General features: G+C 40.0%; 1 protein-coding gene across 3 annotated transcripts in view; it reads left to right on the top strand.

The window, feature by feature from the left end:
* TMEM185A (transmembrane protein 185A) overlaps positions 1 to 13,761 on the top strand; it is a 28,230-nt gene extending 14,469 nt beyond the window's left edge. For all 3 annotated transcript variants that reach the window (XM_020975041.2, XM_078147908.1, XM_020975042.2), the window contains 4 exons: positions 5,303 to 5,386; positions 9,147 to 9,323; positions 10,087 to 10,210; positions 11,933 to 13,761. In XM_020975041.2, the coding sequence (XP_020830700.1) occupies positions 5,303 to 5,386; positions 9,147 to 9,323; positions 10,087 to 10,210; positions 11,933 to 12,177 (630 nt within the window). In that variant the 3' untranslated portion in view covers positions 12,178 to 13,761. The remainder of the gene's footprint in view (positions 1 to 5,302; positions 5,387 to 9,146; positions 9,324 to 10,086; positions 10,211 to 11,932) is intronic.
* The last annotated feature ends 1,727 nt before the right edge of the window (positions 13,762 to 15,488 follow it).

Genomic DNA, 15,488 nt, shown 5'->3' with positions numbered 1-15,488 from the left:
TCCTAAAACGTGGAGCTCAGAATTGAACAAAGTACTCTAGATATGGTCTGACCAGGGCAAAAGTATAACACAAATTTTACCTCCACACTTCTCACAACCATGCCTTTCTTAATGTCTGCTAAGATTATGTGAGCTTTTTTTTTGTCGGTCATACCACATGTCAACTCCTTGAGCTTTTAGACTGTAATTCTTCCTCCTCTTTTTTCAAAGGTAGAGAGAAACCTTTTCACAACTCTTCCTATTTTGTACTAGTAAGATTGTCGGGTTATTTTTTTTAACCTAAGTATAACGCTTTCCATTTGTCTCTAATAAATGTCAACTTATGAGATTTAGCCAAAATAGTTTAAGCCTGCTCAGATCTTTTTGGATCCTGATGTCGTCATCCAGTGTGTTAATTATCCCATCTAACTTTGTGTTGGGTGGCATACCTTTTGAATTTGCAGATAAGTCTTTGTCCAAGTCGTTGATAAAAATGAGAAATAGCACCGGGGCCAAGCGCAGATCCCCTGGGCCAAGTTGACAGTGAACCATTAATGAGGATTCTTGCCACCTGGCTATTCACCAAGTTCCAGAGCCAGCAAACTATACTATCTTCTAGCCCATGTTTCTTCATCTTGTTCATGAGAAAAGCATAGGAGTCTTTGTCAAACACTTTGCTTATGTCTAAGTAAACTATAACTTCCTCATTCCCTGATCATCCACTGGTCCAGTAAAGCTGTCAGAGGAGCAAATTATGTTATTCTAGAATGACCTGTTCTTATTGAAGCCCTTCTGGCTCTTTGTGATCGCTGTTTCCTTTTTGAGATGTTACCTAACCATTCTTTTGAATAATGTGTTTTAGAATTTTGTCAAAACTTGAGGTCAAACTCATTGGACGATAGTTTGCAGACTTCAAAATGAAATTTTGGTATTGTCTTTGAAAAACTAAATGTACATACAAATGCTAGTGGTGTTGCACATTGAACATTTATTTCCAACTTCTGAGTTAGAGGAAAACCTTTTCAGAGCCACCGTCTGGGCAGCCCTGCCTACTAGGAGGAAGACATGGCGAAACCTGCTTGTCTTTTACTTGTGTGTTTGCTTTATTCGTGCCTATCATTGTAGTATTTGGAATATTAGGATAGAACTTTGATAAAGAAAATGCCACTGTGTTATGAAAAAGGGGCTTGCTAGCCAGACATGGAGGTGAGACTAGCTGCTTGTACAGTTCCTTTATCACCATTTTGTCGTGTTTTGTGTTCTGCTAGTTGATTCTACCATCAACTGTTCTACCATTGGCAGGAGTTCTCACCAGACTAGAGAAGCACATGCCAAGGCCTCTTTTACTTAGAATGGCAGCATTCATTTCCTTCATGGTACAGCCTGGACCAGGGATAGGGAACCTGGCCTGGATTAATCACCTCCCTCCAAAAACAAGCAAACCAACTACATATGAACTCTTTTTCCTGGTGTGTAAGCCGAACAAGATATGAGAGACAAAACACTGTACCATTAGCAATGCAAAGTTTATACTTCCATTTCTCTGTGCAGGAAAAGTCTTTTTTTTTTTTAGTTAAGTCCTAAAAGATTTAGAGGCAAAAGCCTTCAGTTAAACTTGCTGCGTTCTAACTAGAATGTCTCACAACCATCCTGATTTGGTCCATTACCAGTTCATGTTATCCATCCTCCTCATTGCAGCAAGGTAGCCCTTTTCATTCCTACATAACTGATTCTCTGTCTCACTCCCAACAGGAGCTATTCCAAAGGTATTCTCCTCCCTCCTCAAGCCCCTCACCACTCGCTATCTCAGCCGAGGCCCTTGCTTCTTAATTTACTGAGAAAAAGAAAGCCAATCCACATCAGCTCCCTCTTCTCCCATTCTCTTCATCTCAAAATCCTTTGATGTCATCTCCCACTGTCTCTTTTTCTCCAGTCCCTAGCAAAGGCCAACCTTCCCAAGGCCAGCCCACCTCTCCATGGGCACTTGATCTCATCCCCTCCCATCTTCTCCCACAGGTTGCATCCTCACTCATCCCCTCCCTCTCCAGTCTTCAACCTCTGCTTATCAGTGGGTTCCTTCCTTACTGCCTTCAAACATGCACAAGTCTACCACATCCTTAAAATTCCCCCCCTTGATCATACCATCCCCTCAAAACTATCATCCCATATCCCTCCTCCCTTTCTGAGCCAAAGTCCTTGAAAAGAAATCATCTACATTTGCTACCTCCACTTCCTGTCTTCCCACTCACTCACTCCTCATCCTTTTCAGATCTGACTGCCAACCTCATGACACACCTGAAACAGCTCTCTCCAAAGTTACCATTGATCTCTTAAATAGCGATATGATGATTTTTTTCTCAGTCCTCATCCTTCTCCATCTATCTACTGACCACCCTCTCCTTCTGAATACTCTCTCTTCTCTGGGTTTTCGTGATGTGACTCTCTCTGGTTTTCCCCCCATCTGACTGCTCCTCCTGAAGGTTCTTTGCTGGCTCATCATCCATATCATGCCATTCATGGCATGGGGTGGGGGTGTTCCCCAGACTTCTGCCCTGGACCCTCTTCTCTCTTCCCTTTCCCTCAGTAACCTCATCGTTGCCATTGGTTTAACTGTCACGTGGACAACTCCCAGATCTGTATATCTAGCCACTGTCTCTCTCCTGACCTTCAGTCCCACCTTGCCAATTGCCTTTTGGGCATTTCAAACTGGATGTCCTAGGGTTATCTTAACTTCCACACATCTAAAACTGAACTCATCATCTTTCCCCCTAAGCCCTCCCCTCTTCCCAAGGGAAAGGGACCACAGTCCTTCCAGTGTCCAAGTTCCTAGAGTTACTGTCGTCCTGGAGTCTTCACTCTCCCACGTGTCCGGTCGACTTTCAAAAATCTTTCTCAGCATCTCTGAGAGGCAACGCCTTCTCTCCGTTCACATAGACTTAATGCAGACCCTCATCACCCCTCATCTGGACCACCGCATTGGCCTCCTTATTGGTCTCCTTGCCTCAGCTCTCTCTCTCTACTGCAGTCCATCCTGCACACTGCTGCCAAAGTCATTTTCCCTAAGCACAGATCTGACCATGTGATTCTCCCCTACTCAGTCACCTTCAATGGCTTCCTGCAGCCTCATTTGACATTATATTTCCCCTTCCATCCAGCCAAAGTGGTCATCTCTCAGTTTCCCCCACACGATATACTACCTGCTAACATTGTGCCTTTGCACTGAATGTCCCTCGTGCCTAGAATGCGGTGCCTTTCTGCACGTCATAGAGTTCCTCTCCCTTTATGACAAAACTCGGGCATCATCCACATGGAGGCTTTCCTGATCTCATGCCCTCCCTCCAAAACTCCCTTGTATTTAACTACTTCATATATATTTGTATTTATTCACTTTATATTTGTGCTTTCTATGCTTATATATGTATTTGCTATATCCCTCTTTAAAATGTAAGTCCGTTGCAAATAGGGATTGTTTGATCTTTTGTAGATGTGTCTCAAGTGCCTAGCACAGAGCCTGGTACATAGTAGGCACTTAATGCTAATTGATAATTAATGCTAATTAATATTGATTGGTTGAGAATGGATAGGCTAGAAAAAAAGAAAAACATGGAAGACAGTTGAGATATTAAGTATCTGTTTTTGATTGACTATTTTGTCTTCATAATAATTTAGCTTAGACTCTATATAGTCTGTTAAGAAGATTGGCTAAATTTATCTTTTTAAGAAAGTGCTCTCAAAAATACTGCCAAGTATTTGTATAAGATATACAATGTCATGATGCCACTTACATTGATTGCAATTTTTTTTGCTGTTCATAGATGCTGTATGCTTTTGGCTCTTTGGGGGTTAGGGATAAGGAGGGGTCTGGACCTGAGATTTCATGGTGATGGGGAAGTGGGGGAGGAGTGAATCTTGATGTGGAAATTCCTTCCACCCATGCAGATTGATTGGTAGCTCTTCTGTTACTTAGTCAGAAGTAGAGACCCACAGTTTAAGAAGCACTGAAGGGGTTGTGAGGGGAAAAACTTTAAGAAGCCCTGGCCTAGGGCACTAAGGGGTCACATAGTATAATTCAGAGATAGGACTTGGATGTAGGGCTTCCTGGCCTGAAGGCTAGCCCTCTAGCCATTATACCATCCTGCCTCTCTTTCATTATGTTAACATTTTCAAAATGCAAACTATACTGGAAGCTCCTCAGTTCTCAATTGCCAAATGGCTGACTTGAAAAGCCTAAATAAACAAATCTTTCACTAGACCTGTAATCCCCATCAACTTGGGTACTCCTTCTGTGATAGACAGCACAGCCCGTCCATGCCTTCTCATCTTTTTTCATTTCTTGTGCGTATCACCCTTTAAATTGCAGATTTACAGATCGAAGATGTGCACACTGTGCTGAAAGCCTTTCTTCAGATCTCTGAACATCAGACATGTAGCTCTTGAGTTACGTGTATTTTACACATTATACTTTGTCATGTGAAACATCTACCTCCTTCTCTAATTCTGCATGTTCTTGAAGGTAGCTGCCATACCACTTTCACTAAGAAAAATACAATTAGAGCAAAATTTGAAAAATCTACTGTTATGAGCACTGCCCCCCCCCCTTATCCTGGGACCTACACATAGACTCATGCTCATACATGTGCATCTTTGTCCTATAGCCTCATCACATGTGCAGTCATGAAATTTCTGGAGCCAGGTTTTATTCATTGTAGTATCATGTCCAAGGAGACCTAGAAGAGAAGATTGATAGGCATCATGACTTGGATTTTCCAGACAGAGTATCTTCATGGCCTAGGTCCTGGGATCGCCTTCAGCCTATTTTATCTCAGAGAACATTGGTGTCTGCCCACCTATCTACTGAAATTACATTCTCTCAATTTATTCCTTTCCTTCAACTAAATTAAATGACATGGTGTATTCATGCAGTCTGTAGCGCCTGGCCCAGGGAATAAAAGGCTGAAGAACTGATTCCAAGAAATGGAGGGAATTTGCAGGATAGAATTGTGTGTCAGATGGAGTTGTTGCAGCACACCACCTCTCTGCTGCCTGCTTTGATTTCAACCTGGGCAGTGAGGAGAATGCCAGTGTCTGAGTGACTGAGTGATGAAGCAAACGAGCGAGTGTCGATTAGCCCCATCTTGTTGCTGTCTATCCTTGCTCTCCATTAACACTGATAATCAGGACTTAACTGTGGGGCTGAATTTTTGAACTCCTTTAGGTAAAATGTCATTACAGTTTGCATTATTGACTAGGTAGTATGCTAATTTAGAAATAGCAATATTTTCCAGCTTTGTTGTGAAATAACATTTTTCTTCTTCATTCTTAGTTAGAGATCCTGTGCTCCGTCAACATTCTTCAGTTTATATTCATTGCCTTAAGACTGGACAAGATCATCCATTGGCCCTGGCTAGTATGTACCTTGTCTCTTTCTGGTAACTGCTTTTTAAACTCTTGCCTCAATTAATAGGTGTAAAGTTTATTTGTAATTCCCTATTCACTTAGTCAAAAGGAAGGAAGGAAGGAAGGGAAAATGAGTCACAACTATCCTGAGTAAAGGTGAGCTTCATAGGCTTCGTTTAAATTCTTTGGTGTTGATTCCCTCATTGGAATCCATTCTCGAGCGCTGGTTTCTATCTGGTGCCCACTTCTAGGTGCTCTTTGTGTAAAAGCAACATTAGGGTTAGGGGCGTGTTGGGTCATGAGTGATGCAGAAAATATGACAACATAGAATTTCTAGTCTTAGACACCAACAAGAAAAAGTGATTGGTGATTCAGAATTAATTGTGTGAAGGTCAGGTTTCCAATTTATTCCTTATTCTGTGATCATAGACTTATTATAGCTAAAAGAGACCTTAGAGGTCGTCTAATCCAACCTTTTCATTTTACAGATGAAGAAACTGAGACCCAGAGAGGGGAAGGGACTTCTAGTAAGAGGCAGAGCCCTAAAATACAATTCAGTTATGAGTGGGTGGGTAGATTTTCAAGCCCTGATCATGTGTATGCCTGGCCTTGGAGTCAGAGGAGAGATCAAATCTTGATCCTGATCATTTTATCTTCCTTCTACTCTGTGTGTATCTTACATATGTCTGTTAATGTACATGTTGTCTCACTCATTAATATGTAAACTCCTTGAGGGTAGGGACCATGAAAAACATGGTTTTCTTTGTGTCCCCAGTGCTGAACACTAAGTAAGTGTGTAAAAATTGTGTTGATTGATTGATTACTACCTATGTGATCTTGGGCAAGTCACTTAAGCTCCCTGGGTCTCAGTTCCCTCATCTCTAAAATGAGTAGGGGCAGAGTGAACAAGATGGCTTCTGAAGTCTCTTCCAGTTCCATATCTGTGATCCTAGGGAAGAGCAAGCAGTAGGGGGAAATATTAATCATATCTATTAAAAATCCACACAAGAATCAATAAGGGCATCTATAAACAAAGTACCTAGAGAAGGCAGTGCCAAAACTGTGCACCAAAATTAACTCTTGAGAGTAGAGGACAAGTCATTGAGGGCAAATGCTAGTCCCATACTGGACCCCTGCTGTGGCACTCGCTCTTCATGCCGGGGGCTGGGCTAAGCATTTGTTAACAAGGTACTTTTAGCACAGTCTAAAGACTGTGCTACTGTAGACTGCATACTACTGTAGACATTATAAAATATTTAGGAGTCTACCTCCCGAAACAGACCCGGGAACTATATGAACACAATTACAAAACACTTTTCACACAAATAAAGTCAGATCTAAATAATTGGAAAAACATCAATAACAAGATTCATTTGGAAGAACAAAAGGTCCAGAATACCAAAGGAACTAGTGAAAAGAAATGCAGGGGAGGAAGGTGGCCTAGCCATTCCAGATCTTAAGTTGTATTATAAAGCAGCAATCATCAGAACTGCTTGGTACTGGCTAAGAAATAGAGTGGTGGATCAGTGGAACAGGTTAAGTATTCAAGACACAGTAGTCAGTGACTACAGTAATCTATTATTTGATAAACCCAAAGACCCCAGCTTCTGGGATAAGAACCAACTCTTTGAAAAAAACTGCTGGGAAAACTGGAAAAGAGTATGGCAGAAACTAGGCATAGACCAAAATCTCACACCATATACCAAAATAAAGTCAAAATGGGTTCATGATTTAGATATAAAGGCTGATACTATAAGCAAACTGGGAGGGCAAGGAATAGTTTACCTATCAGATCTATGGAGAACAGAAGAATTGATGACCAAACAGGAGACAGAGAACATTATGAGAAGCAAAATGGATAACTTTGATTACATTAAATTGAAAGTTTTTGCACAAACAAAGCCAATGCAACTAAGGTTAGAAGGAAGGTAGAAAATTGGGAAAGAATTTTTACGACCAGTCTCTCTGATAAGGGCCTCATTTCTAAGCTATATAGAGAATTACATTAACTTTATAAGAATACGAGTCATTCCCCATTTGATAAATGGTCAAAGGATATGAACAGGCAGTTCTCAGCTCAAGAAATTAAAGCCATCTATAGTTATATGAAAAAATGCTCTAAATCACTATTGATTAGAGAAACGCAAATCAAGACAACTCTGAGGTACCACATCACACCTATCAGATTCGCCAACGTGACAAAACAGGAAAATGATAAATGTTGAAGAAGATGTGGAAAATTGGAACACTAATGCATTGTTGGTAGAGTTGTGAAATGATCCAACCGTTTTGGAGGAGCAATTTGGAACTATGCCCAAAGGGCTATAAAAATATACATACCCTTTGACCCAGCAATAGCACTCCTAGGGCTGTATATCAAAGAGATCATAAAAATGGGAAAAGGACCCACATGTACAAAAATATTCATAGCAGCTCTTTTTGTGGTGGCAAAGAATTGGACATTGAGGGGATGCCCATCCATTGGGGAGTGGCTGAGCAAGTTGTGGTATATGATTGTGATGGAATACTATTGTGCTATAAGAAATGATGAGGATGCTGACTTCAGAAGAACCTGGAAAGACTTGTATGGTCTGATGCTGAGTGAAGTGAGCAGAACCAAGAGAATGTTGTACACAATAACAGCCACGTTGTGCGATGACTATTATTGATAGACTTAACCCTTCCCAGGAATACAAGGATCTAAGATATCTCCAAAGGCCTCGTGATAGAAAATGCTATCCCACATCCAAAGAAAGAACTATGGAATTTGAATGCAGATCGAAGCATACTATTTGCTATTTTTTTTTCTCTTCTGTTGAGTTTTGTTTCCTCTTTCTGGTGGTTCCTCCTATGGGCTCTAATTCTTACTTACAACATCACTAATCTGAAAATATGTTTAATAAGAATGCATCTATATAGCCTATATCAGATTGTGTGCCGTCTTGGGGGAGGGTGGTGGGGAGGAAGGGGGAGAAAAATTTTAAACTCAAAAGCATATGGCAGTGATTGTTGATAAATCAAAATTAACTAATTTTTTTTTAAATCCACACAAGAATCAATAAGGGCATCGATAAACAGAATAGCTAGAGAAGGCAGTGCCAAAACTATGTGACAAAATTAACTCTCAAGAGTAGAGGACAAGTCATTGAGGGCAAATGCTAGTCCCATACTGGACCCCTGCTGTGGCACTCTCTCTTCATGCCAGGGGCTGGGCTAAGCATTTGTTAACAAGGTACTTTTAGCACAGTCTAAAGACAGACTCACCTCATCCTGAATTCATCATAAGGGGGAATATGTCCGTTTCAATGTCCTCTCAGAAAGTTTGTTTAATACAGAAGGGTTTTTAACAGTTTCTTGTACTATAGACGCAATAATGTTTTTCGATGTGTGAAGTAAAATACACTTAGGATTATAAAAGTACCAATTTTTTAAAGTTCCCAGACCCCAGGTTAAAAACCCACGCAATAGTCAGAGGTTCTGAAGAATCATTTCACGCACAAAGGCTGAAGAACACAAGCCCTATGGGAACATTGCTTGGAAAAGGGCATGTTAGAATTAAACCAGGATGAAGTCTAATTATTTATGCTCAGGGGGTCATCTGCCTACCTGACAAGGTTTTAATAATGATGTTGTGTGAGAACACTATGATATAAGTACACATTATCATTTTTTTTAACCCTTCTAATGATAACTTGAGACACAAGCTTTTCCCTAGGCCTACCACAAAAATACTTCATCAGTAAAGAGGTCTTTTCTTCCTTTTTCTCTAGGTTGTTTGTGTTCCTCTGTGGATTTTGATGTCCTTCTTGTGCTTGGTTGTACTGTATTACATCGTTTGGTCCGTCTTGTTCTTACGCTCCATGGATGTGATTGCCGAACAAAGGAGAACACATATAACGATGGCCATCAGCTGGATGACAATTGTTGTTCCACTACTTACGTTTGAGGTAGTCATTCCTCACCTTCCTCCCTGTGCTGGTGTTTCTTAGGGATCTGTTGTGATCCAGAAAGTCAGATATTCTGTTTTCTGATGGCAGCCTATAAAAATGGAAAAGTGGTGTTCTTTTCACTGTGGACTTATGAGAACAAGAGGGATATGTTTCTGTGGAAAATGCTAGCGTTTAAAACTTAAAATTTGGCAACTTCCACTGAAGTCCTCTCATTGCCAAACCATGGTACGGAAGGTGACTCTGCCATCTCAGAGGCTAGGTCAGTGTAAGCTCTGTCAACTTCTGCTGATGTAGAAAGGCTTTAAGTACTGGCCCAACTCCACTTTGTAGGTCTGTTATCTGAGGACCAACCTAGCTGAGTTCAGAAAGCCCCATCACCAAATGGTTGGCCAACAGGTGATGAATGGTTTTGGGCCATAGCAACTCATGGCAACATACTAAGTTATGGAGACTTTGGATCTGCATCAGTGTCCGTGATCATCAATTGAACGTGTGCATTGATGAAGTCACAGATTTTTGAAATACAAAAATAACTCTGACAAACAGTATTTTTAGCTTTGTGTAGGCAGCCGAGAGGTAGATAGAGAAATGAAAAAGGGTGGTTTTTCTTAAAGGTAGACAGGGTTCCGATTGTCCCCTTCCCCACCACCACTGTTAATAATGCTAGACTTGACATTGCTTAACAGATCTCTTGCTTCTGACTTCTTCTGCCTTCTTTCAATGTTTCTGAACAGATTATGTTGAAAACTTTCTCTTTTAGATTCTGCTAGTTCACAAACTGGATGGCCATAATGCATTCTCATGTGTGCCTATATTTGTTCCACTTTGGCTTTCCTTAATAACTCTAATGGCAACGACATTTGGACAGAAAGGAGGCAATCACTGTAAGTCAATATCTTGGAAATATCTTGGGTTTTAAATTTCAATCGGCTGTTTAAATGACAACTTTAACTGTGCCATTTAAAAACGTGAGAGGCGACATGGCATAGTGGAGAGAGAGTCAGCCTTGGAGCCAAGAATACCTGGGTTCAAGTCCTGCCTTTAATACATACTGGCTGAGTGACATAGAACAGGGCCAGAGGTGTCAAACACGTGACCCACAACACTCCTAAGGGTGGCAGTGGAACCAGTTCAAAATGTCATTAGAAAATATTGAATGAAATAAGTAAAAATATAACATAACATCTTCAGGAATCCTTATGTGGGGATTAGTGTCATCGTCATTCCTCAGCCCGCCCGCCCCCCCACCCACCCACCCACCTCTGGCCTCTATTTGAGTTTGACACCGCTGAGCTAGGTAACTCTATTAAGATTACAAGTTGCATAGAAGGTGCCAATCTGCATTGGTGGAGTAAATAGCCTCATCTGAAAGGTTCTTCTACCAATGAAATCACAAATCTTGTCTCTGTCCCTGTTTAAAAGGGCTATAACCTTGTGAGGGGAAAAAAATGGGAATTTCAAATATGAAGGACGAAGCAAGTTCTCATTGGTGGTTAGGAATTAGCAGGATTTTTTGTTAAGTCAAGGAACTTTAAAAAAAAACCCAAAACTTTTAGCTTCCATTTTTGCATGTCCTTCTGGAAATTGCACATGGCTGAGATCTATCTAGGGGGTGATGTATACAGTCCCATATCCCAGGAAGCACCACTTTCTGAGCCACCCAGGCAGGAGCCAAGGATAAGCTGACAAGGAATCACTCTTCCTCAGTTTCCAGAGCCTCCGAATAGTAGCTCTGGATCTTTTCTTTTAAAATAGGTTTAAAGTTGTGTATTTAGGGCACAGGTTCTTACCCTGTGGTCCATGAACTGGGTTATTTTATCCTAAATGTTTTGATAACTACATTTCAATATAATTACTTTACGTTGTAATGCTATGTGTTTTATTTTTTGCATTTCGATATAATTACTTTACGTTGTAATGCTACGTGTTTTATTTTTTGCATTTAAAAATGTGATTACAAGAAGGGGTCTGTAGGCTTCATCAGACTTCCTGAGGAGTCTCATAACACCAAAAAGGCTTAGTCCCTGATAGACAGGAAGAGTTTTTCATTTTCTATCTTAGATATTTAAATGCCTTGTGTGGTCAGGTGTGAAATAAGACATGTTACAGTAATGCTTGTGTGACTTGGGAATTTGACAGATGAGGAAACCCTCAAAGTGGCAAGTGGCATGCTCTCCATCCATCTCAGCCACTTTGCAAGGTGTTTCTGCTTAATTTTTCAGGGACTGTACTCTGGGGTGGCTTTATTGGAGGGACTGGGTGGTACCTATTGTGTCACAACTAACTGTGTCAGTGGAAAAAGTGTATTTAAAAAATTCAGTTGGGAGAAACCCTTTGATTCATTTGAAACATACATCTTATCCTCACTTTAAAGGAATAAAGAGTTAAGTAGAAGGATGTGTAGAAAGAAGACATTTCAACATGTCTTGAGACCAAATGAATCTTTTATTTATCCTTGTGTTCGTCTTTCTAATTTTCCATTAGAAAATCCAAAAAATGCATAAATACCTTTTTAGTAGACTGCATCACTATAAACTTATTCAAAAAAAATGAATTTTACTTGACCTAAAACCTAATTTTTTTTTCAATTGAACTCTTCTTTTCAGGGTGGTTCGGAATTCGTAAAGATTTCTGTCAGTTTCTGCTGGAAATTTTCCCTTTTCTAAGAGAATATGGAAATATTTCGTATGATCTGCATCATGAAGACAGTGAGGAAACCGAAGAAACACCAGTCCCGGAACCTCCAAAAATTGCTCCTATGTTCCGAAAGAAGACTCGAGTAGTTATTACACAGAGCCCTGGAAAATATGTCCTCCCACCTCCAAAATTAAATATAGATATGCCAGATTAAGTTGAAATTCAAGGAATTGGATGGACAGTATGTGTGGCATAAAAGATACACAAGACAAATATCTTCTACGTTACTTTGCCTACATTCTAAACTGGAACTGGAAATAGAGTCAAATCTTTTCATCTCATGCTTTGAATAAATATCACAGCCACTAGTGAACCATCAGTATGTAATATATAGATATTGACAGTTATTTTAATATATGTCTGTGTGTGAGAAAGCTTTCAAGATCGACACTTAAAAAGTTTCTATCAGCAAGTTAAATTGATTTCATAAGATTGACCAATGGGGTACTTGCCTAGCTATTTTTTAAATGCTACCATGCCTTTCAAAAGTAGTACTAGTCTCAGTGGTGAAACATAATCTACAACCAGCGTAAATATTTCTCTATTCCACTACTTGTTTCAAAGCATCATATGCATTATTTTTAGTGTTGCTCCTGTTAAGATTTTCTTTGGGCATGCTCATAGCCATCTTTAATGGTCTAACTGGTGAACCTTTCTAATGGAGTGACTCCATGCCTGTATAGTATTTATATGAACGTTTTAGCAATGTGTAATATATTCTATTAAAATTCTAGTTCTGTACAGTATAATTATATTATGTTAAAGTATTTTTAAAAGCCTATATATGAAGACATATGTTCTATTATAGAAGAAGTCCTTTCAAGTCTTTTAAAAATATTAATGTGTGTCTGTTGGGTATGGGAACTTATTAAAAATAGTTGACTTGACCACAGAGACTGCAAATCGTGTTGATTTGAAGTTCTGGTTTTTGTATATTTAGGTCTATACTAATCAGTCAGCGAAGGCAGTTTCAAAGCTTGATATATCACATTATCAGTAACCAGATTTAGGTACCAATTCTACTTGGAAACAGGCAGTTTTAGCTTTCATTTGCATATGGTGTTCCTGTCTTGTTGATGCAATACCAGACCATACAGCTCTTTTATTTATCACTTTCATTCGCCACATCTGCAGCAGGTCTGATCTTAGAACACTGAAAATTAGAAATAAATGGTATGTCCATTTCTAAAAGGCTTGGAATCACAGTTAATGGATACTAGAAAGCATTCATTCTCATTGGAATACTGAGAATTGACGAAGGTGGGAGTTGGGAGGAGTAAACATACATCAGAATTGCTTCTTTTAGGGTCTGAAATGAATTAGTGGTGATAAGTAATGTTATACCAGTTCAGATGCTTTTACGAACGAATTGAAAAGTAATTTGTTAGTATTATCCCAGTGCTGAGGAGGTAAGAAGTCAGATTCCTCCAGCATAACCACCTTTTGACTAAAACTGAGAAGAACCCTTTGATACCTTTCATCAGGACAGATCTGAAGGTGTTTGATTTGACTATATAGGCAACTTTTTTTAATTGTCTAAATTCTGTTTGATGTAAATTATGTAAATAACTAAAACCTTTGCACTGGCCTAGGGACAGATATGTTCTGTTTGGGGGTGGGGTGGGGTGGGTGGGAACATAGATTTTCCAGTTTTGTGTGTAAAAACTTGAGCTAAAATTCACTATTTTTTCCCTCTACATAGCTGTTCAATAAACTGGTTCCTCATTTTTCCTGTGCACATTGTGTAACTTGTTTTGTGTGATGCTCATTAAAAAACATTAGTTTTACCCTCCCAATGTGATGTTGCCATAGTAAACCTGTTCAGTACAAGAGGATAGGGAGGAGCCACTGGGGTGACACTGTCATGTTAGGGGTTATGACTGACCTCGTCTAAGTCAACATCCTCCCTAAGTGTAGTAAGTCTTCAGCTGGCCTCAAATAATTGCATGTCCCTTGCTGCATACAATCCCCCAGACCTGTTTCAGTCCATCTCAGAAGCTGGAGGGTAATCAACAAAGTGGCCACCCTCCCTCACCCTACATCGTATGTTGGAGAACCTGATGTTGGAAGTCAAACAAAGCAGCCCCTTCACTGTAGGTGGTTCACTCAGCTGTTGACCTCAGTCCATCTGGAGATCCCATCCCACTTTGGGAGAGCTCTAATTGTTAGGAAGTTTCTTCCTTACCTGACAGCTGACCTTAAGGTTTATAAAGCACATGTTATCTTATTTGACTTACTAGATCCTCAATGCTGTGAGGTCCATGCTATTATTCTCATTTTACAGATAAGCACACTGAGACTTAGAAAGTTTAAGTGACTTACATCACTCAGGTGGTAGTGTCTGAGGCAAAATCTGAACCCAGATCTGCCTGACTTTGAGGCCAGCATGCTGTCTCATCACTCCACCATTGTCTCATCTAAGGAGCCTAAATCTGCCTCTTCAAAACTTTCAGATAGTGTTCTTAATTTTTCCTTGTGGCGTTAGATAGAACAAGTGTAATTTAAAAACAGAAAAAGGCTTATTGTCAACAAGTGACTGAACTGACTATAGTAAAGTTGCTGCACATGAAAAATGAGGAATTACCAAACTAGCGTAAGCCCCAGAAGGTCCTTGCCCACTGTGAGATTCCGGGGTCAATGAAACTTGGTGCATTTTTATCTAGTGTCAAAGAATTTGTGCGCCTGCTACATGAACACTTCTGATTTCTAGACGTCAGCGAACACTTCTTATACCCTTCAATAAACTTTCAATAATATTGTACAGAGAAAAGTACAGAACTGTCTTAAAACATCCATAGTGATTTGCTAATTCAGTTTGTAACTGTTGGATTTTTGCTGTGGTTGCCCAGGAGTCACTCTCTTTAAGGTACCTCACAACAAAGCAAGTCACAGCAAATAAAATAAGTATACCTTGTCTCCTTCTAGCTATTCCAAACACTACAGGAAGAAATTCACTAAGTGAGAGTTCTCTTAGAAACAGTGGGGTGTCATGGTTAGAGGGCTGCCCTTCTTGAAATCAGTAAAACTTCCATTTCAATCCTGCTTCTGAAACACTATGGCCCCATCCAAATCACTTAAAACTCCCAGTCTCAGGCAACTGAGATTACAAGACAGAAGTGGGTTGCAGTCCATCTGGAGGAGGAACCGTCAAGCCCTTGACATTAATGGGGTAAGTTAGAATTAGTGGTTTTCACAATTCAAAAGGAGAACTATACATTCCCACTAAGTTAACCGGAACAATTAAATACATTTTCTCTAGGAAGTCAAGAGAAAGTCACACCTTTTGTAAGCTCTTAAGTGAAAGTTGTGAGCAGGGCATGGGGGAGAAAAAGTCACAGAAGACCTGAGTTCCAATTCTGACTGAGACACTTCTAGTTGTGTGACCTCCCTGAACGTCGGTTTCCTCAGCTGTAAGAGAGAGGGCTAGATTTGGTGGCTTTTAACGTCCCTTCCAGCTCTAAATCT

The sequence above is a fragment of the Phascolarctos cinereus genome, unplaced genomic scaffold (assembly GCF_003287225.1).
Source record: "Phascolarctos cinereus isolate Bilbo 61053 unplaced genomic scaffold, phaCin_HiC Scaffold_8;HRSCAF=390, whole genome shotgun sequence".
Classification (NCBI taxonomy): Eukaryota; Metazoa; Chordata; class Mammalia; order Diprotodontia; family Phascolarctidae; genus Phascolarctos; species Phascolarctos cinereus.
Note: the sequence above shows the minus strand (reverse complement) of the source record. Positions and strands in the feature narration are given on the sequence as shown.